We start from the raw sequence: 20,702 nt of genomic DNA, 5'->3' as shown, positions 1-20,702 counted from the left end.
ATGTTAACACTTAGTTGCTCCTTCTTCCACAGTTGCTCTTTTTTTTTTTTTCTGCTACAGGAGAAAAACAAACAGAATTGCAGAATTGCACACATTTTTTTGGCTGGCTTTTCCTCCTTCTGTTCTCTTTGCCAGGCTATGTTTTGCAAGCTTCTCTTGCGTGCCAAGGTTTAGCTAGAGAGTGCTGAAGAATTGGAACCACCTACGTTTCTTGCTCAAGACATACTGTGGCTGATGGCTTTGCGTATTTACAGTCTGGATGTTGGGGTTGGCAGTGACTGGAAACTCAACAGCCAAACCTTTCTCTAAAAAGTAAACAGTATGTGCTTGCAGGAATCTTTTGGCATTGTAAAAGGATCTTGAAAAAAGTTAAATCATCTGAAGGAATTTCATCTCTGCGCAAATATACATACGCAGTTGCTAGATATATAATGACAAAATCAGTGGGAATTAAAGTTTTTTTTTTCTTTTATGATAGTGATCTAGGTAGTGGAAAGCACTCTAAAATGAAAAGATAGAAGTGTGCCTCCAAAGCCATTAAAATCTCTGGTTTGCAGTGTGTGTAGGCAAATCCATAGCTGTTTCTGTCCAAGCTAGAGAAAATGTGAAGACGTGGTGGGATAAACTTAAACAGGATGAGTGCTGTCCCCTGTCATGTTTTGGAACTTGCTGAGAGTAACCATCATTGTTGCTACCTAATCTTGAAAAGAAGCTTCAGTATGGCTTTGTATACCATAACATAGACTTTTTTATCTGTTTATTTGATTTTGTCATTTCTGCTAAAAAAAAAAAGAGTAATCATCAACAACTCAGTTTTTGTATAAAGGATGCCTTGGGAAAACAGCAGGGTTTGTTTGTTTCTTATGGTTGTTCCATCAGAGGATGTGCAATACACACAATGTGATCGTGTTCCTCTTTCATACAGACCAACTTCCTCTCAGCACATTCAGCCCGGGACGAGGCAGCAAGGCTGGAGGAGCGCAGGGGGGTGATTGAATTCCACGTGGTGGGGAACTCCCTGAACCAGAAGCCAAACAAGAAGATCATGATGTGGCTGGTTGGTTTGCAGAATGTGTTCTCCCATCAGCTCCCTCGAATGCCAAAGGAGTACATCACACGTTTGGTCTTTGATCCGTGAGTATGTCTGGAGAGGAGTTTCATGAGTGTGATGGTGAGAGCATGGTGCTTGTTGCAGGCAGTGATTTAAGAATGGGCCAGGCCAGGTATTGCCCCTGCTACACCTTTCGCACCTCTTCAAGGCACTGTAACTCTTGGCCAGTCCTCCTGCAACTAAATGCTATTTTGGTGGCTGAATTAATGAATGTTGAATTAATGAAGCTCCTACATATGTTATTATTATGAATGTTAGAACCAAAAATTAGAAAATAGTTATGGTGTTCACTAGTGGTCTCTGGGCCCATATCAACTTGCAGACTGCTCCATCCTCTGTTTCTGGAGTTTATAAACCAAGTAGAGATTGAAGGCTTTTCAATGAGAGGAACTTGTGGAATTTATGAAAAGCAGCATTTAAGTCAACATGAGGAGAAAGCTTTGAATCACTCCTCAAACAAGTATGTTGCTTTTGCCTTTATCACTGCAAGTTTCCTACCTTGCTTTGGATATAGATCTATACCACAGACACTTACAAAGAGGTACATTGGCTGTAGCAGCATCCACAGGTTACGTGTGGTCCTTCACCCATTCTGTTGAATTGTTCTTAAGCAGGAAAAAGGAGGTTTTTCTCTAGATTCATGGTTATTATGGGTCTGCCCATTCTTTTGCTATTGATTTCAACCTTTTACAGTTTCAGGGGTATCAGTCTTCTTTTTGATCACTACACTGAGGCTATTTGTAGCCCTGACATTTTCTTTACCTTTTACTTCTTACAGAATCGGCTTCCAACCAATGTGTTTTCCCCAGATTTCTGCCTGTGAACAATCCATGCTCAGTGAGGACCTAGGGGCCCCCTGTGCTGACTGCAGCTCTTTACAGTGTAGTGTGCCTGTAGGCTCATTGCTATGTGTTAGTAGAGACCTCAAAAGAAACTGCTTGAACAGATCTATCCAGCTGCCCAGCCTGATTAGTGGTAGAACCTACCTCCACCACTAGTGATTTTAGCCACTGTCTTTGTGCCTGATATTATGGCCGCAGCAGTTATGAAAGCATTTGTGGAACTATTTCCTCTGCTTTTAGCCTTGCTAGCACTTCCCTCCACATTACTCTCTCAGTGCCAACAAGCTCTGCTGCTGCATGCTCTGTGCAGTCTCTGAAGCTTGGGCAGCCCAGTGATGGGACTGGTGACGGGACTTCAGTCTCCAAGGATAGGAGACCAACCCTGGGACTTTTTCTTGGGCTCTTCAGAGGGTATCAACAAGGTTCATGTGAGAACCAACACCAGTGTGAACTCTTTTGCTTTTCTTGCATGAGGATGAGTGCTGCTTGATTAGGAACACTGTGATCTAAGCAGAGGCTACTGGTTGAGGAAGTTGAGGTTCCCAAGTAAATTATGACATAGTAGTCTTGGGCCAGTGGCCTCCTCCTACGTTTCTCTAGACCCTTCTTTATTAAGAAAGACTCATCTAGTATGTTGTTGGGAGCTGCTGGTTGTTAAAGTTCTTTTTGGCATAGATATAGCTGGAGAGCAAACATGCTTTAGGGAGAGATATGGATATTGCTACAGCAAGAATATTGCTCCCTTATATGCTGGTGTTGACCCAAAGGAAGCATAGCAAGTAGCCTGGGTGGCTGAGAAACCCAGTATCTGCTACGATGTCCAGGGACACTATTTGAAGACCTACACTGAGTAGTGAAATGCACACAAACCTCATCCAGTAGGAGATACTGGAGTCTAACTGTTCTCTTCCCAAGACTTTTCAGCTGTTAATATAATCTTTTCTGTTCTTCTTTCCAAAGCAGCCATCCTTACTAAATCTTGTTTCAACAACTCAAACAGAAGGAAACAAAATTAAAAACACAGGCTACTGCATTGCTGCTGTCTTTCCACAAATAAAAAGCACTAAAATAAAGATTAAAAAAAAATAGAAAAAGAATATGTACAGTATATAAATTCTACTTCAGCAGTTGCACATAAAGCACAACTCCTTTCAGATTGACCCTTCTTGGAAGAGGCTCATTTTTGGCACCAACTTTCCTTCACACCGAAGATGTCTTCTCTGAATTTACAGTATTGTTTATACAATTGATATGATACTGTGGTACTGAATAAGCTAGAGAACAGCTGCAGTGTAAATCTTTCCAGACCTTGAGGTTGACGCTAAAATTCTTGATCCTTGATGTGAAAGTTCAGATTGCACCTTGCTTTTTCTTTCCTGGCAACAGAAATGGATATTCTGGTCTTCGTTCCACTAGGAATTAGATTGGAAATATTAAATATCATTTGTTGCTTGATCAACTGTGTTGGAAACTGATAGCATAGCTATTCAGAGTACATGCAAGGAAACAGGAATCCCTTAGAAAGGACTTGCTGTCCTGTAACTCCATTACTTTCTAATTTAGTCAGGCTAAAATCATACTGAGAACTATGCAGTGGCATAACTGTCATTTATATAAATCAACAGAAGCAATATAACTGTTATTAATTGGCATTACTCAAATATGTAGGAGCACTTGGCAAGGCAAGGACGTGCTGCATAAGGATGAATTTTATGGTAAATTCAAAGCACCGTGTTAATACAGAAACTCTTCAGTAGATACAAACAGATACCTTAACAGAGACACATACAATAGCAGTGGCACCGTGGAAAGAAGTGAATCAAGTTTCTGAAAAAAGGAAAGTAATGGCACATTGTGTACTGTGTGCATGAATTAAAATGAATGTTATTTTTGTCTGCACAGGAAACACAAGACTCTAGCATTAATAAAAGATGGTCGTGTTATTGGTGGTATCTGCTTCCGAATGTTCCCTTCCCAAGGATTTACAGAGATCGTTTTCTGTGCTGTGACTTCCAATGAGCAAGTCAAGGTAAAATTAATTCTCCACTAGAGTTTTTTAAATGCATGTGGGTTCCATTTGCCACTACATATACTCCTAATTTTGTTAGTAGCATTGATTATATTGAGATACTAAACAGAAATGGAATTTGAAAGATACAGTGGTTCTGAATATATTATAGAAAACCTAAATAATTATGAAGTTTTAAAATCATCAGAATAACAGTAGGACTATCTGCTAAGAAAAAAAAAAAATCACATTCCTCAACACAGAAATAACGGTACTTTTTCTCCCATTCTTTTATTATTCACCCCTTACTTTAGCAACTGCCTCTCATTGTGCCATAACACCTCACAGTTGTCTGAAATAAGTATGGCTTGCATGCATGTATAATTTCTGTTCAATCACTTTGTGATGTTACACAACTTCAATCAAAACTAAATATATCGAATAAACCAGGTATAGCTTTACAAGTCAAAATAAGCATACACTATTTTGCATACTTAATTTTGAGTCCCTTTTACAAAATGTTCTCAGTGTTGATCTGTAATGTTAGAAGAATGTAAAGCACTATCAATATACAGGAGTTTCTGCTCCCCTTCCCTAAGATTACAGGTGAATCTAACAGTGAGTGTTTGGTTCAGGATTTTGCCTTTAGATGGTGCTGTAGCTGTATGTTTTTCAGTTGAAATTGTTAGAGCTGAGATGTGAATTAATTTAGAGTTTCTAGGAGCTGAACAAGCAGAAATTGTGTGAAAGCCTGTGACAATTTTTAGTACTTGAATTATACTTGAATTTATGAGACTCTGGTTAACGTTTCCATGGACACAGCAGTATATAAAAGTACTCAAAGTGTTTTATACGAACAGTAACAGAGCTTGCTGTAGGTATGTTTATTCTGTGCTAAATTCATAAAAAGGTGTTTTAATTAAACTCAACCATCCAAATGCACTACAGGAGTTAGGCTGCTAGCCTAAGATGTGTTGTGGTTCTCAAGGGTTAACCATTCTGAATATAATGGAGCAAAAAATCTGACACCTCAGAGTGCCTACCTAGGTTGCAAATGCACACATACAGAACAATTTCTTCTGTTACTCTTTGGGTGCCACAATGTTTGTGGAGTTCAGTTAACTTTCTTAATTTTGCAAAGATGATCCCTAACAGCAGAGAAGGGAAAAAAAGCAAATGTTCACACAGGGATGTCACTGCAAACTCTTGGGAAAATAAACACATTTTAATTCAGTTTGAGGCTGGAGTAAGAAATGTGGATACTGCTTTGTGTGTGATCTTTAAAAGTTAATTTGGATTTGAGATAGATAGATGCCATATTATAAAATTGTTTTAAATTATATTGATTATATATTATCTAATATAATATATTATATAATATAATACATATAATATAATATATTATATTATATACTTTGTTTCTCTTTAGAATTGGATTTTGCAAGCATTTGTGAGAACAGATAAATCCTGGGAAGGTTGTAGAAATAGTAAATCAACTAAAAATATTTCAGCTAATTGTCATCATAATTTCTGGAATTTCTTAGAGACAAAAAGATGATATTTACTGTTAGAGTAAATGGGATTTGGGGTCTAAATTCTGCTTTGGGATTATTGGAATGAACTGCAGTGTTTCAAATTGTAAGTAAAATGTCTCACACACTGTTTCTTGTACCCTGTTGATGAGATGGGAAGTGAAAAGCTTGGACGGCTTGTGTACTTACCCTTTGTACTTAAGGAAAACATTTTTCATTAAAAGTTTTGAGTCTTTTTTTGCAATTAGAAAGTATCTTCATTATTTTGAGCACTTCTGAGTTCTAAGAAAAGCTATGCCACTTAACATGGTATCAGTTGTAATATTGCTTTGTAATTAATGCTGCACACGATATCTGCTGCTGTAACAAGTGACTGTTCTGCTCTAAGAGCTTCCTCAAAATCAGAAGTGATTTTTTTTTACATACAAAACGTCTTCATTTTGAATATGAGGTCTAAATAACAAACGCCCCAAACAATATCAGGAAAGAAAAGGTCAATGCACTAATTTTGTGCCTAGAGTGGTACATTTTTCAAGAATGTATTTCACTACTTTTTTGCTACTTTTGCGTCCCTTTGTTTTGTTTTGAATTTCAACAATTACCTAACTTGCTTTTATCTGTCTGTTTCCATGTTTGGGGCTATTAAATTTTCAGTCATAAGTATGTAATGTCTAATGTACATTTCCTAGTTACATAAATAAAATTTTCCCCAGCTTTCAAGAACATTATTAAAAATCATTCTGCGTACATTTGTAAAAGTATCTAATTATTCTCCACGATGTTAAAATTTGAACATATGGAGGAACAACGTATTATTATGGGATTTCCTATCTTTAACATCTTTTTATCTCGTAGCAGAACTTGGAAATGTGAATAAATGGAAGAAATTTTGTTTACTTTAAGGTTGAGTGAAAACAAAAACTATCCCTTTGTGCAATCAGCAGGCAGAGCTATTTATTTTTTAATTATTATCGTGGTAATAGCTATTTCAATATTCCCTTTTATGCCCTATAATCAAAGATGAAATCTTTGAGGCAGAGGCTGTTTCTGCTGCAGGTACACAGAACTCAGTTAAAGAGGGACCAGAACAGTTTCCTCTAGAACAAGTTTGTGAGGCTGACACTCTGTCTTGGAAATTTTGAGTGATGCGACAAAGAAAGGATGCCTTATTATTACAACATATGTAATTTTGTTTATAGATGATAACTTAAGAAAAATTGTTTGCATGTTGAATTTCACCTTCAAAGACAATGCCTTTTGAGACACACTTTGGGGCTCTCCTAGATTAGAAGTGAATTAAGCATTGGAAACTGCAATATTTTGTGTTCCTTGCTGAGTCACAAAGATATCTTTACAAGGCTTTACTATTAGATCTTGAGTATGCCTCACTAAGTTACTAATGACAAAATCTTTCAAACAGGATCTAGAAGAAACATTGCATTTTGTAAACCAGTTTGTAATAACTCTTGGTCCATAGTTGCTAATATTTTCAGTCCCAAAAGGCTTCAGAAATGTCTTTTTGCTCCTACATTTCACGCAGGGTTATGGAACTCACCTAATGAACCACCTGAAGGAGTACCACATCAAACACAACATTCTCAACTTTCTCACATATGCAGATGAATATGCTATTGGCTACTTCAAAAAACAAGTAAGTCACTCTAAGAAATTACTTGGTGCAAGAAGTTTATTTCCAGAAGTGATCGAACTGAACAAACAGACATAGTAGAGTAGATAGGCATAGTGTGAAACTGCAACTAGACTTAAGGAGATTTATTTTTACTTTTTATACTGTGAGGGAAGTGAAATGGAAAATGTTGCCCAAAGAGGCTGTAGACCTTCTCTGTCCTTGGGAGTCTTCAAGAATAGACAGAGCCCTGAACAACCTGATCTGATGACCTCCACGAGTCCCTTCCACTCCCAGCTATTCTATGATTAAATGTACAACACTGGATTTGTTCTTTGCACATTCAGAATTAATAAAAGGTAAGATTATGATACTATCAGATCTATGCAGGCAAACTTTTTTTCACCTCTGAAATGTCCTTTCCCAAATTTGAAGTTGCTTAGTATCCAGGTAAGTCTGAAGCCTTTGTATGTGAACAGTGAGGAAGAAATCCTGGTTGGCTTCCTGTTTTTTACTGGGGCTTTATAGTAACATAGGAATGACATGGAACCCAAGTGAGATTCTTACACTGTTTTTTATTGTGTTTATTTTTCACTTTATTTTTCTAACTATATGAAGACTGCTCTATACATATACGTGTATGTGTTATTAGAATTTGATTCTAAATTATCATAGCTTTTTCATTTTAAAATGCATAAAAAGAAAGTAGTGTAATGTCAACTTCAGTTTATTTCTTTTTCAGGGTTTTTCCAAAGATATTAAAGTACCAAAAGCAAAATACGTTGGCTACATCAAGGATTATGAGGGTGCCACATTAATGGGATGTGAATTAAATCCAAGGATTCCCTACACAGAATTTTCAGTCATCATTAAAAAGCAAAAGGAGGTAAAGGGTGAAATGAAACACTGAATATTGTCATCTGTTTAGATGGTCAGAAGCCATCTAGGAACACTGTTTGGAAGCCGTTCAATTAATGTCAAGTTCTCTCACATTCTCTTTGATGCTTTAAACATTGAAGTGTATATTTTTCATTTAAATAATATTTTTAAGTCTCAGTGCCATACTTTTGCAGTTTAAGCATTATAAAGTACTGATATTTTGAGCTGTATTTAATAACTAAATTGATTTATTAAGATTTTAATGTTCTAATGTACAAATCTAGAGTGAGTTTTGTTAAATTCTAGGTTGTCCCTTTTAGAAGTTAATGTGAGGAGTCTTCTATTTAGTCCATCGTAGTTTTCAATATAATAACAATTTATAAGCAAAATAATTAAGACACTTGCAGTTGTGTTTAAATACCTTTTTGGACATTAAAAGAAATGGAAATAACAAGGCTAACTTTATTCTTCCAAGGGTAGTCAAATCTCATCACTTCTGATTTTGTTAAAATGCTGGTTTGTGGAACAATCATTGTCCTTCCAGTAGAACCATTTGGCTCATGTTGGCAAAAAGAAAGAATTTGAGGGCTACACATTTAGTATGCTTATCCCTTCTCTCTGTTGACCCTGGAATAGGACCCAAGGGAATAGCATGCTGCTGTGTCAGGGGAAAATTACACTAGATATCAAGAAAAGGTTCTTCAGCAGAGGGTGGTCAGGCACTGGAACAAGCTCCCCAGGGCAGTGGTCACAGCCCTAGGCTGCTAGAATTCAAGAGGTGTTTGGGCAACACTCTCAGACATAGGATTTGATTTTTAGGTAGTGCTGTGTAGAAGTCCTTTTCAACTCAAAAAAAATTGCTTAATGTACCGGGAAGGTTTTGATAACTAAAGGCCAGATAGCACAAATTGTCATTTTTACCTCTTGTATCTGCCTGTTTGGGTTATGCTTCAGATTCCAGTGTTCTTTTGGTCCCATCTTCTTCTCATGGATGAGATGTTGGGGTGAGCACATAACAGACTTCTCTCCTGTAGTTTGTTACAGTGGCTTCTCTTAGGGATGCCTAATAGTACAGTTATATACTATTATAGGCTCAATCCATCTGGGCTGAGGAAGCCTTTTTTTGTCATTTACTAGTAGAATGTAGGTTCTGAAGAGAGGCATCAACTTTGACATCCTATAGGTAAAGTCTTCGGTAAGAACATCTCTGACTAATATCTGAGCAAATCCTGAATCTAAAATATTGCAATATGAAAACAAGAGTCTCTTGAAATTTCTGACCGGGGTGTGTAGAAATAGTCCAGAAGGACCAGGAGTTAGGGGCAATTCCCCAACAACTTCCAGGAGATTTTCCTCCTCTACATCTGCTGCCACCTGCCCAGGAGCTTTGCAGGCTGTGATCAGCGACCTATGACTCCTTTTCTCCAGATCTGTACCTAAGACAGAGAGACTTGCTAGACTCATCTACAGCAGTAGAGCTTGGCCAGGTATCTTGCCTCTGTCACCAACTTGTATTTGTAAGGAGCATAAGATCAGGACGTGAGGGTTTTTTATGCTCATCATGGTTTTGCATTAATCCTCTTTGTTACTTTGGAGTACATAAATTCTTTTTGTTTTCTCTGCTGCTTTATTACAGATCATTAAAAAGCTCATAGAAAGGAAACAAGCTCAGATTCGAAAAGTTTATCCTGGCCTTTCTTGCTTCAAAGATGGAGTACGACAGATTCCTATAGAAAGCATCCCTGGAATTAGTATGTATCAACCTCTTTTAATGTAGAACAGAAGCAGAACAGCCCAAGAAATGTCCAAGATTATAAATACTAATACAATCACAGATTTATTTTTTTACTAATATGCAATTGATTTTTCCCCTGTTAATTTGATTCCAATGAAGATTATTTCCTTTCCATTACAACTGGTGTCTTCAGTACTTCCTCAAGGCATTCCAGGCTGATGCTCTTTTGTGTACACATTTAATTTGATTTACATCAGATCCATCTTTGATTTACATCACAGTATAGTCTGCAATTTTCGTGTCATCACTGATGCAGTGCACTCTTGAATAAGGTTGAATTCTGTGCTAAACGTGGACTTATGTGGACTTAGAACAGGACAAAACAGATTCAGAACATTGATTTTTCATTTCTCCTTTTTCCTTTTCTTCACACTGTTTTTTTTCTGTAGTTGTTCAATTTGATTTCCTAAGGAAATAGAATAAACTTTTCCATCCTTTTTAGAGGTTATGGTAAAATATGTATTGAATTACTTTCACAAATGGGTGTATCACAAAATAATATTTTAGTATCTTTTCAGCAGTCTGAAGGAAGGGCCATGCAGAAAATGGAGTGGGGCTCTAAGTTAGATTATTGTGTTACTAGCCCATTTAACTATGACACTGCTGAAATTGCTTATATTTTTAGAGCTGCCATAACTCAGTTAATGTTTTAACCTACTGTAGTTCTCATGTAATCTCTCATGCTGTTGGTGTACAGGAGAGACTGGCTGGAAACCAAGTGGAAAAGAAAGAGGGTAAGTGCTGCACAGAGAAAAAATAAGTGGATTTGAGCTTCCTTTGAGAAAAGTCTTTCAGTAATGTCATTTGAGATTTCCTTCCATTCAATGGAAAATCGATAAACAATCTGCCAGGATGTGTTCTTAAGAGTTTTGTTTTATATTTTATTTTGCTTGAATTCTTGGAATTGCCGTTAGTAAGATGTGCTTTTCTGGAATGAAGATCTGAGGTTCAAACTAATCTTTTTGTATTTTCTTTCAAGTAAAGAGCCCAAGGATCCAGACCAACTTTACAGCACACTAAAAACCATCCTGCAGCAGGTGAAGGTGAGTGCTAGTTCTAGCTTACCTTCTATAAAGATTTTTAAATAATCTCTAATATAGTGTTTCCATATTAGATACCTTACTTTTTTCTTTACCAAAGAGCCATCAAAGCGCTTGGCCCTTCATGGAACCTGTGAAGAGAACAGAAGCTCCTGGATATTATGAAGTTATAAGGTTTCCCATGGGTAATGCCATTAACATTTTTTAAGTATAGTGTTTAAAAATCTTTATAGCTAGAGGCATAACAGTCAAACTGTAATCTGATTATGTTAAAAGATACATTATTTACAGCTGGATAACTTGCAGCTCTGAAGTGCTAAGAGCATGAAGCTGTCATCTGAAATTTGACTAGTCTGTGATCTGTCTGAAGTATTTGTGATGTATACCTGTGAAATCTCAGTATGCCCTTAGAGGCTCACTGTGAAGCTCTTCAAAGACACAGTCATCCCGATCCCTCTGGGAGTTATCTGGTTTGTGGGAGCTGTATGAATATGTTCATGTGAGCTAACTGGTCATTGCAGTTCCTACTGCTGTGCCAAAAAGTCTCATGGAAAACTTTCAAGAACACCTGTTTGAATTGCTTTGAAAACTAGATTTAAACATTCCCATAGAAAAGACTTCATTGAAAGTTCAAGAGCTTTCACTTTAACCCTTAACAAAGGGCTTGCTTGCTTCAATTTAAGCTTAGGAAAATACTTTATCCAGCTGCAATATGAATCACCTCTCAAAACTTCTATCTTTGTGTTTTAGACATGCCAGAGCTGTCTATATATACATTTTTCCCTATGCAGCTATTAGTTATGTGGGATTACTTGCAAAGGAAAGTATGCAAAAACTGATAGCATTTTTCTTTGCTTTTGGCTGCTGTCTTGTAACTGCTGTAATGATTCAGCGCTGTTCTAAATAGATGCTTGTTTTGATCACTATTGCAGCAGATTTAAAAGTGAATCCTGGTATTCCTTTATTGTTTATGCAATGCTCACCTCCATCTTTCTGACCTCTCAATCTTTTAATGTTATTGGAGGATGAAATACAGTTCACTGCAGGCTACTATCAATCTTTTTAGTGGAGCAGTGTTCATGTTGCTTAGTATAGATTCGTGGCCTGTTTGTACCAATCCTGTGTACTTATTAAAATAGCAGTCAACTTCCTCAGGCCCTGACACAAATGTATTTTCTATCAATGAAGAAAAGAAACGTTGAGCACCATCCCTTGGCAGAGTTTTGTTTCTCTGTTTTTCTGATGCCTGTTCTCTCTTTTGTTCTTACAGAAATAAGGATTTTAAGTTGACATACGTTTCATGGTATCATCATAACTCTACTTACATGCTCCTCAGGTTTCCTCCACCAAAGCTCGCAACAGCTTTGCCTCACAGAGCGTTTAGAGGAGAGTTAGGGACACTTCACACCCACAGGAAAGTCAAGACAAGTATTAGAACAGACAAGAACGAGCCTTTAATCTTTTAAAGAATTAAACTCTGCACAACATTGTTCTTACAGTAAAAGATTGCTTAGATCCAGGGGCTCACTTGGGTTTGTTAAAGCTGAAAAATGGAATAGGCCTTAGACTAATGCAATGAGCAATAAGGCAGACTGTAGCTGTACCATTTCATGTCAAGTGGTGCATCAACATGAAGGGATCTTGCATCAAATACCATTCAAATCAAACATTATTAATCTATTTTTTTCCTGTACAGATCTCAAAACAATGAGTGAGCGACTCAAGAATAGGTACTACGTGTCTAAGAAATTATTCATGGCAGACTTGCAGCGAGTCTTTACAAATTGCAGAGAGTACAACCCCCCTGAGAGTGAATACTACAAATGTGCCAATATACTGGAGAAATTCTTCTACACAAAAATTAAAGAAGCCGGATTGATTGACAAGTGACACTGTCTTTATATTCTTTTTTAACAACCAAACCAATCAGCGTGCCTAATTTATGGGCAGGGGAAGCCATTCTATATCTGAGCTGTGGGACTATAAGGTTTTGAAAAACTTCTGTTTAACAATTAGCACTTTTAAAAACCCTTTCAGTTCTGCAAACGTGTATTATAATGAAGTTAGAAAAATTATTTTATTAAAATGCTTTATATTGTATTTAATTACTGATTTTTTTATGTTCCCAGTACCGTACGTTCATCATAACCTTCCCAGCCTCGGAAGAAACACAAAATACAGGAAGTTGCACTTGTTTGGGAATATGAAGAAAATTCCCAGGCAACGAATGTTATAGCTTACCTAATGCAGTAACTATTGGAAAAGCTTTATAATTTTTCCCCCATTAAAAAGAAAACAGTGAGGGAGAATAAGGGGAGGGAGGGGACGTCTGAAACGCTGGTTTCATTGTAGAATCTTTTTATAATGTATTATTTTTTAAAAGGAACACTCAGCTGGTTGAGAGGCTGAGAGAACAGCCACTTCCAAAAAAGAGCTGCCTAGCAACATTTGATAGATGCAAGTTTTTTCTATTTTTTTTTTATAAACACTTAACCTGCAAATTGTAATCTCATAACCACTATTAAAAAAAATTAAAAGTCTGACTAAATATGTAACATCATAATGACTTATGCAGGACATAAGTACTCAAAATATCTTAAAGGCTCTAATTATACTAGATTGAATTTTAATTGGCTTAATGACATTAAGGTTTTGATGCACTTCACAATCTACCCCATTTACTACTCTTCACTCATAAATTCTTCAGGTTGTTCAGCAGAGACAAGAGTAGCATACACGAAAGTCAGTGTACGACAGCTTCCATCTTGCATACTTGCTTCTGTGGTAAACTGGATTTTCTACCAAGCTTTATTTGTAAATACTTATTAACTGTGATTATTTAGACCCAGGAGCATATTAATATTTTACAACTCATGCATATCTTCAAATTGAGCACATATGTAATATATATATTTTGCTGCCTACACTACATTTAAGAGGTACTTCTAACTTCCTAATTGAGATAGTACAGGCCAAAAAGTCATCACTTGACATTTTCTAATTAGAGTTTGTAACTATAATGCTTTTGTGAAAAACAAATTTAACTCATTCTTAGTGTTTTATATTTACAGATGATACACTGGTAATGTTCAGTAGGTATAAGGCTGAAAAAAAAAAATAACAACCAACCCTATGCTGCATCAAGGAATATATTCCTGCAATTATTACCTGTGCAATGTTAAAGCAGTTCAGCAAGTGGATGTCAGGAGTTATCTGGTGGTAAATGTGATATACAAAAGGTATTCAAAATGTTAACGCTAGAATTGCCACAGTGTTTCACATGAGATTAGTCTGACCTACATTTGGATCTATAACTAAGGTACAGATAACTTGTTTTGTTTTTTTTACTAGCCAGTACCAGATGCTATGACCCCGGTTTTGTAGATTGGGCTTACAGGTGCACCTGTAAGCTTAGTATCCTGTGAAATTTTGTTATTTTCAGAGTAGATTTTCTTATTGTATTTCAATCAGATTGTCTCTTCTATATTGAAACATTTGTTTTCTAATTTAAGAATTAATATTTTCATAGATAACTGTGCAATAAAGTTACAGTAGAATATGTGGTTTTGCAAATGCTTTAACAGCTGATGAATTTTACATTTGTAAAATTAATATATTGTATTGGTACAGAATAGTTTTAAATTATATATGTACAAAACCTTACTTGGTCTCTTCTTTTTCCTGCATTACAAATGTACACACTGAAGCAGTTCCACAGCTGAGTACCATGAATCTGCAGTCAATGTATTGTCCATGTGTGCATGAAAGAAACTCATCCAAAAGTTCATCGGGAGCTTTCACTGACTACAGCATACGGAGCTGAGCTGAGAAAGTAGGGAGATGTGAAGGCTCCAGGTATTCCACCTCTTCCCAGCTTCCCAGTAGCTGAGCTGCAGTGCTGTTATTGCAGTCTCTTTAACAACTCAACGACACCTTGAGAACCCAAGTCAGTCTCAAAGCATGTCATTTGATTTTTTTTTCCCCACTAGAGCCCTTTATAATCAACATAAAGGCACTGAGAAGTAAACAGTCACATACAAGTGTATGACCCATAAGGTAGTAAGTAACATTCAAAAGAAATTTAGTGTTTAGGAAAACTTCTTTTAGGAAGAACTTCCAGTTAAGAGAGGTGAGCTAGATTCAGAGTACTTCCTATGGCTGATTCCTGAAACTTACTTAAATATTTGTCTTCACTTTGTTCTTTTTCCATGCCTGATAAACAGCTATTGCAGATGGTTGAAAGAAAATTGAATTCAAGTACACGTAAAGTTAAATCCTTCTGCTGAAGTTCATATAGGGCTGAAGAGTTTCAGAACAAAGATAATAATGTCCACGGCCATAATTCCTGGATATCAGTGGGAGAAGGTGTGGCTCCAACATTCATGAGCTGTTTATTGCTGAATACACTCAAACTTCAAGGAGATGCAGCTTTTTATTGGAACTGCTGAGACAATCATGTGAAAACGTTACCAGTAAATCAACACTACATTCATCACAGAAAAGGAGAGCTCCAATAACTACTGAAGCAGGACAGGCAAGATAGGCAATCTTGCAAAACAAGTGAAGAGCCTGTATTTTTGCACTTTCCCATTATTTATGTTGATTGCAGCTTTCCTTTCTATCGATGTATCCATTAACACTTCTAAATGTCCCTGAAGAAATGCTATTTGAAGTCCAATACAACCTTGAAATTTTGCTGCATAGCTTCCTTCCAGCAGCTTCTTTCTAGCTTCCTGCCTATAGTTGTACCCAATAGTACGTTTTCCTCTTGCAAAGGTTCTTACACAGCGTGAGCAGAATTATGAAGTATCTAACAGTGAAGCCAAGTTACTCTGGCTTACAGTTTACTTCCAGTCCCCAAAACAGAAAGCCCTTTGCAACGTTCGTGGATAACTAGGTAATTTGTGTGTAGTAATAATCAACTAGATCTGATACTTTTGAGAGCTCTCACAGCATAACTGAATTAGAATTGATAATCTTACTTCCAAGAGTACTCAATATGAGTAGCAGGAAGGGAACGCACTGGCTTCCAGTGTGTCTATAGTGCACTGCTACCCTTCCAGCAGCTATGGAAACCCTGTAAAAAGGACTCCAATCAATTGCGAGTTCTTACCAACACTTTTATTATAGGCCTCAATATGAAACTGTTACATAAATAAGATCTGTACAAACATGGATAACATTTGATCTCAAGTACCTGAAGTACCTTGTGCCAACCACAGTCAGATGAAGCAGTATTGAAGTCAGAAAATTTTGCTCATCTTTTTCATCAGATATTTCCAATGTATTTACAAATTCATGAAGTAGGATGTCTCCCAAAAGAGTTTAAGTGGAATCACTTTTGTTATAAATGTAATCCCATGTCTTCCACATCCTTAAGAATAAGTCAGTTGATTAAAACCAAAACCCACTTCGTTTTATATCCCATTCGACACCTAAAGAAAGTTTGCTGGCTGAAGGACTTCCTTTCTTCATAGTTTTGTTACCAGCACAGATCTCAACAACGACTGACAAATTTCTCGTTCTATTTTGAACGAGATTTCTTCCTAGAGGAACTGCGTTTAGCATCTTTCTTCTTCTTGAAAATTGGAGAATTCAGAAAACACACATCTGTAAATGGATCTCCTCTTCTAAGTTTCCTGTTTAAAAAAAGCAAAAAAACCGAAAGCTTATTCGAGTTCTGTTCCCACCCTTACTGAAAACATTAACTTCCCATTAGGAAGTTTTTCCCATTAAGTTCAATTTCACATCAACTATCTCACACTATTGCCACCAGACCCCTCTTTGAATATTTTGCTAAGAACTTAACAGTATTTAAGTACTCCCTCAAATCATTTCCTTGATGGATTATCATTAACTTCATATCAAACTGAAAAAATAAAGACACCCACCCTGCGATACTTGGTTCCTTATAGTTCACAGTAAGCGTACAGCTTCTTGGTTTGCGTTTTGGAGATGGTGGTCTTTCACCTGCAGGGCCAGCAGGAGCATTCTCATTGCTTAGGAATGATGAAGCAACATTAGTAACATCACAGAGGCAACTTTGAGCAATTGCATTAGAAGGTTGCTCTGCAAAAAAAAAAAAAAAAAAGAAAGAAAATCAGTCATCTTTCATCAAAAGTTGATTAAGACAACTCAAATGAACACACCTTAGTAGACAGTGTCAGTGAATGGACTAGACACGAAGAAACTCAGCTACAGCTATCATCTCTATCCATTTCTCTCAAAGCATGCTTCTAATCTCCCTTTTTCAGACTCTGCTTTAGTACACCTTGAAATACAACTAAAATGCAATGACACTACATTCATTCATTGTTGAGCAATTTCTTAAAGAAAACTTATTTCTAACTTCAATTTCTGCTGTGAGGAAAAAGGTGGACAAAAAATGAATCTAATTATTGTTATTATTCTGCTTCTATTAAAAAAAAAAACCTAACTCAAAAAACTTAAACCCCTGAAACAATGAGAAATCTCAGTGAAACACTGAGACAATTACAGAGCATATTCCAAACTTACCAGCAGATTTTTCACTTGACTTATTGCTTTCTGTCTCCTTTGCAGTCTCTTCTTCATGGAGTTTCAGCTCACGCTGTGCCAGACATCTTTTTGACCTCGGCCTCACTGGTGATGTATCCATCTTGTCCTCCAAACTTCTCCTTTTTGATGATTTATAAGGTATATAAAGGCTGTCATCTGAATCTCCTTCGGTATCACTCCACTCAGTGCTATTAGAATCAGATGACTCTTTGTTGTCATCCTCATCAGTATCTTTGCCATTCACCTTATTTTGTCGGAAAGGTGTAACATGGACACTCTCTTCAAAATTAAAATCATAAGCATCACTGGAACCACTCATGGAGTTGAACTTTTCATTCAAAGTCTCTTTATCTTGTCTTTTCTTTGAACTTGGTCTGGAAGTATCTTTAGTCCCTCCCACTTTCACCTTCTGACTGTTCTCTCTCTTCACTGGAGAGTCTTCTCTGCTTTTACGTGCACACTGTTTAAGATCCAAACTATTGCCTGAACTGACCTTTGCAGTTGCAGAATCCATCTGCCTTAACACCAGCTCTGAACCTACTTTGTCCACCTGAGAAATACCTGAATGTATGTTTTCTGTGGTAAACACATCTAGATTTTTCTCAAGCCTGACGACTTCATCCTGTTTAAAAGGCTCTTTATCTGCATCAGGTGCTTCAAAATGGTCCAAGACATCAGTGCAAAGTTCATCTATTTTTGTCATCTTCAAACACCAGCGCCTGGTAGACCCATTCTTTGTTAACACATTACCAAATCCATTTTCTCCACTTGAAGTATTTCTCAGCACTGATGCAATGTTGTACACATGAAAACCAGATGTTTGCCCTTGTAATTGAAGAGGAAAAAAAAAATCGCATTAAAGCCAAATAGTAACAATAAAAAGAGGTTTTATTCAAGTTCTTAATCTGTCAAAAAGTATGACTATTAGAATTTTCTCAACTGATTTGTATATCCCAATACAGAGCGATCAAGATATTATGTTTAATACAACCACCGGACAGAAAGCAGTCAAGAATACTACATCAAATAGTACAGGAAAATTCTGGAGAGGTTACCCACAGGTCTTCCGTTTTTCCAATTATTTTGCACTTCTAACAGTTGTTGTCTTTTTAATTGCACAACTGAAAATTAATTTACTCTCATCAACTGTTTGGTAGGCAAATGAAACTACGTTGCAGGTACATAGAAGAAAAAACATTTTCAAGTTGATCCCCTATTCTGTTACACACCTTCATTCAAAAAACTTACCAGCTAGCCAGTATTGTAAAGCTCAGAAAGTAATAGATGAAAACTACTTCCAATTACATCGAAAGCAGCAATTCTGTTTTAAGCATGTATTCACGTATGTTTTTCCTGCTTTTGAACAGAGCAATGCCAAATACTTCAATTTGTTTACCTTTGTCTGGAATTATTTTGGGTGAGGAAATGCCGTAGTCAGGTTCCTGACAGATCTTGAATATGGAATAACCCAACTCACTTTTCTCATAGTCAGCTTCCAAACTACACCGACGTACTCGATCATCTCCACCAGCAGGCTGCAGAAGCTTACTAGACAAAATACCGAAGGTAATATTTACTGAATAGCAATGTATTTTATAACAACAAGCTCGATCTACTACATAGAATTTCTTCCCCTTTCTCACAAAATTAAGTTTACTGTAATGGAGTTTTCAAATATAAATATGTATTAACGAAAGATACTTACACTGAACTTCTCTTTCCTGTGTCACTGGATATATTTTCAAGCACTGAAGTAAGCACTCTCTGATTCTGTAGAAAAAATAAACCAGACTCAACAGCTGAAATAAGCTTGGTCCACAGAAAGATTTTAGCAAGTAGCCCAGTTGTACATAGAATAGCCAAAAGGACCCTTGGTAGCTTCTATTTACTGACATAAAACACTGCAGGATTTCACTCATTTCTGTCAAGACAACATCAATCCCTAGGCCAATCATACATAGCTGACTGGTTAAGGAACTGTGAGGTTGATACAGGGAAGATGAAGCTATAGAGAATCAGGGTGCACCTCTCATCCTACGGCAGAGCCTCAGTCCTGCTGGTCACCCACTCAGAGGTACCACTGACTTCCAAGCTGAGCCTCAAATCTCATAAACGGAAGCAGCGTAGGTGCACATAAAGGAGTAAGGGGAAGAGTTAACAAAATCCCTTACCCCAGAGAGGAAAAGGTACTTACTGCACCTCTGGAACACAAATCCTGTGCTGGGCCAAGGAGATCAACTGACTCCAATAAATTCTGATTAACTTTAGAAATTATCTCATTCAAGGCTGACAATCTGGTCTGATGGACAAGAGAAGGAAATCACTGCTGCTGTTACACTTGGCTATTGGCTGCTAACATAGTATCTTCCCACCAGTATCTTGAGAACAATAAATTCTGCGTATACTATACAAAATACCTGCATCGGGTGCTTTTACAAAGAAAGTTCTAGGCAGTAAGTTCATTTTCTGTGAAATGTTTATATTCACAGAGGTATTACATCATTATTTGCACCGATTCTCACAGAATCATAGGAGTTGGAAGGGACCTCTTGGGATCATCTACTGTAAAGATGTGATTAAAATACCTCAATGAGTCCTTGTGCTTGCCTCAGCGCAATGCTTCTCTGCAAGTCGAACATGTGAAACTTCAGCTCTTGATACTCTTTCTTTAGCTGCAGGATAACCACCTCAGCATCCCTCAGTTTGAGCCTTTCTTCCTGCAAAGCCTGGGCCAGAGCCTTGTTGTTGGCCTGGAGGCTTTTCATCTTCAAAGCGTTGGTGGCTGCAACAAAACAGCGCGCGTTTCAACTCGGCCTAACAAACACGTAAACAAACCCGTACAAAAACGGCGCATCAAACCGCTCAAGTATCTTACCCGGTTTTTTGCCCTTCACGGTTGAGATCTGGCACATTTTAGTCAGCGTCACCCACTTCTGATTCCTCTTCTCCTTCATCCGCTCCTTTATATCGCTCAGACTGTCCCTGAAGGGCTTTTTCAGGCGCACAGCCATCTTCGATCTTTGCGAACGGCAAAGAGCTCAACCCAGCTGTCCCCACCCAAGCGCAGGGCCGCGTGCCCCCAAGCGCAGAGCTCACCCCAATCCGCGGACGCCTGCTTACTCGGGGGTACCACTCGAGTAACGGCAGGGCCCCGCGCACAGCGCGCGGTTGGCACCGCTCCCTGTACGTTCAAAACGCGGCGCGCGGCCGCGCATTGGAGAGAGCGGCGCACGGCGTCACAGGCTGCGACCGCACGCATCCGGGCGGCGAGGCTCCACCCCTCCCCCACCCCCGCCCCGCTCGGGGTGGTGCTGAGGGCGGCGCGCGCGGG

At 37.7% G+C, this 20,702-nt stretch overlaps 2 protein-coding genes across 9 annotated transcripts in view; one reads left to right on the top strand and one right to left on the bottom strand.

Moving 5' to 3' along the window:
* KAT2B (lysine acetyltransferase 2B) overlaps window positions 1-14,746 on the top strand; it is a 38,247-nt gene extending 23,501 nt beyond the window's left edge. For 2 of the 8 annotated variants that reach the window (XM_065752524.1, XM_065752532.1), the window contains exons 10-18: window positions 926-1,134; window positions 3,856-3,982; window positions 7,034-7,144; window positions 7,863-8,006; window positions 9,636-9,750; window positions 10,492-10,528; window positions 10,774-10,837; window positions 10,935-11,019; window positions 12,531-14,393. In XM_065752524.1, the coding sequence (XP_065608596.1) occupies window positions 926-1,134; window positions 3,856-3,982; window positions 7,034-7,144; window positions 7,863-8,006; window positions 9,636-9,750; window positions 10,492-10,528; window positions 10,774-10,837; window positions 10,935-11,019; window positions 12,531-12,724 (1,086 nt within the window). In that variant the 3' untranslated portion in view covers window positions 12,725-14,393. The other 6 variants (XM_065752526.1, XM_065752525.1, XM_065752527.1 and 3 more) reach the window with 6 other exon arrangements.
* Window positions 14,747-17,288: 2,542 nt separating this feature from the next.
* SGO1 (shugoshin 1) lies at window positions 17,289-20,389 on the bottom strand. Its single transcript, XM_065752533.1, has 6 exons — window positions 20,247-20,389; window positions 19,957-20,153; window positions 19,566-19,670; window positions 19,077-19,141; window positions 18,768-18,919; window positions 17,289-18,196 (listed from the first exon to the last, which is right to left on the bottom strand). Exons 1-6 carry the CDS (start codon window positions 20,380-20,382, stop codon window positions 17,307-17,309), a joined length of 1,545 nt encoding a protein of 514 aa, XP_065608605.1. The 5' UTR covers window positions 20,383-20,389; the 3' UTR covers window positions 17,289-17,306.
* Between the last annotated feature and the right edge of the window lie 313 nt (window positions 20,390-20,702).

Source organism: Cyrtonyx montezumae, unplaced genomic scaffold (genome assembly GCF_038088225.1).
Source record: "Cyrtonyx montezumae isolate F1298 unplaced genomic scaffold, pur_monq_1.0 scaffold_8, whole genome shotgun sequence".
NCBI lineage: Eukaryota > Metazoa > Chordata > Aves > Galliformes > Odontophoridae > Cyrtonyx > Cyrtonyx montezumae.
This window is presented reverse-complemented; position numbering and strand designations above follow the sequence as displayed.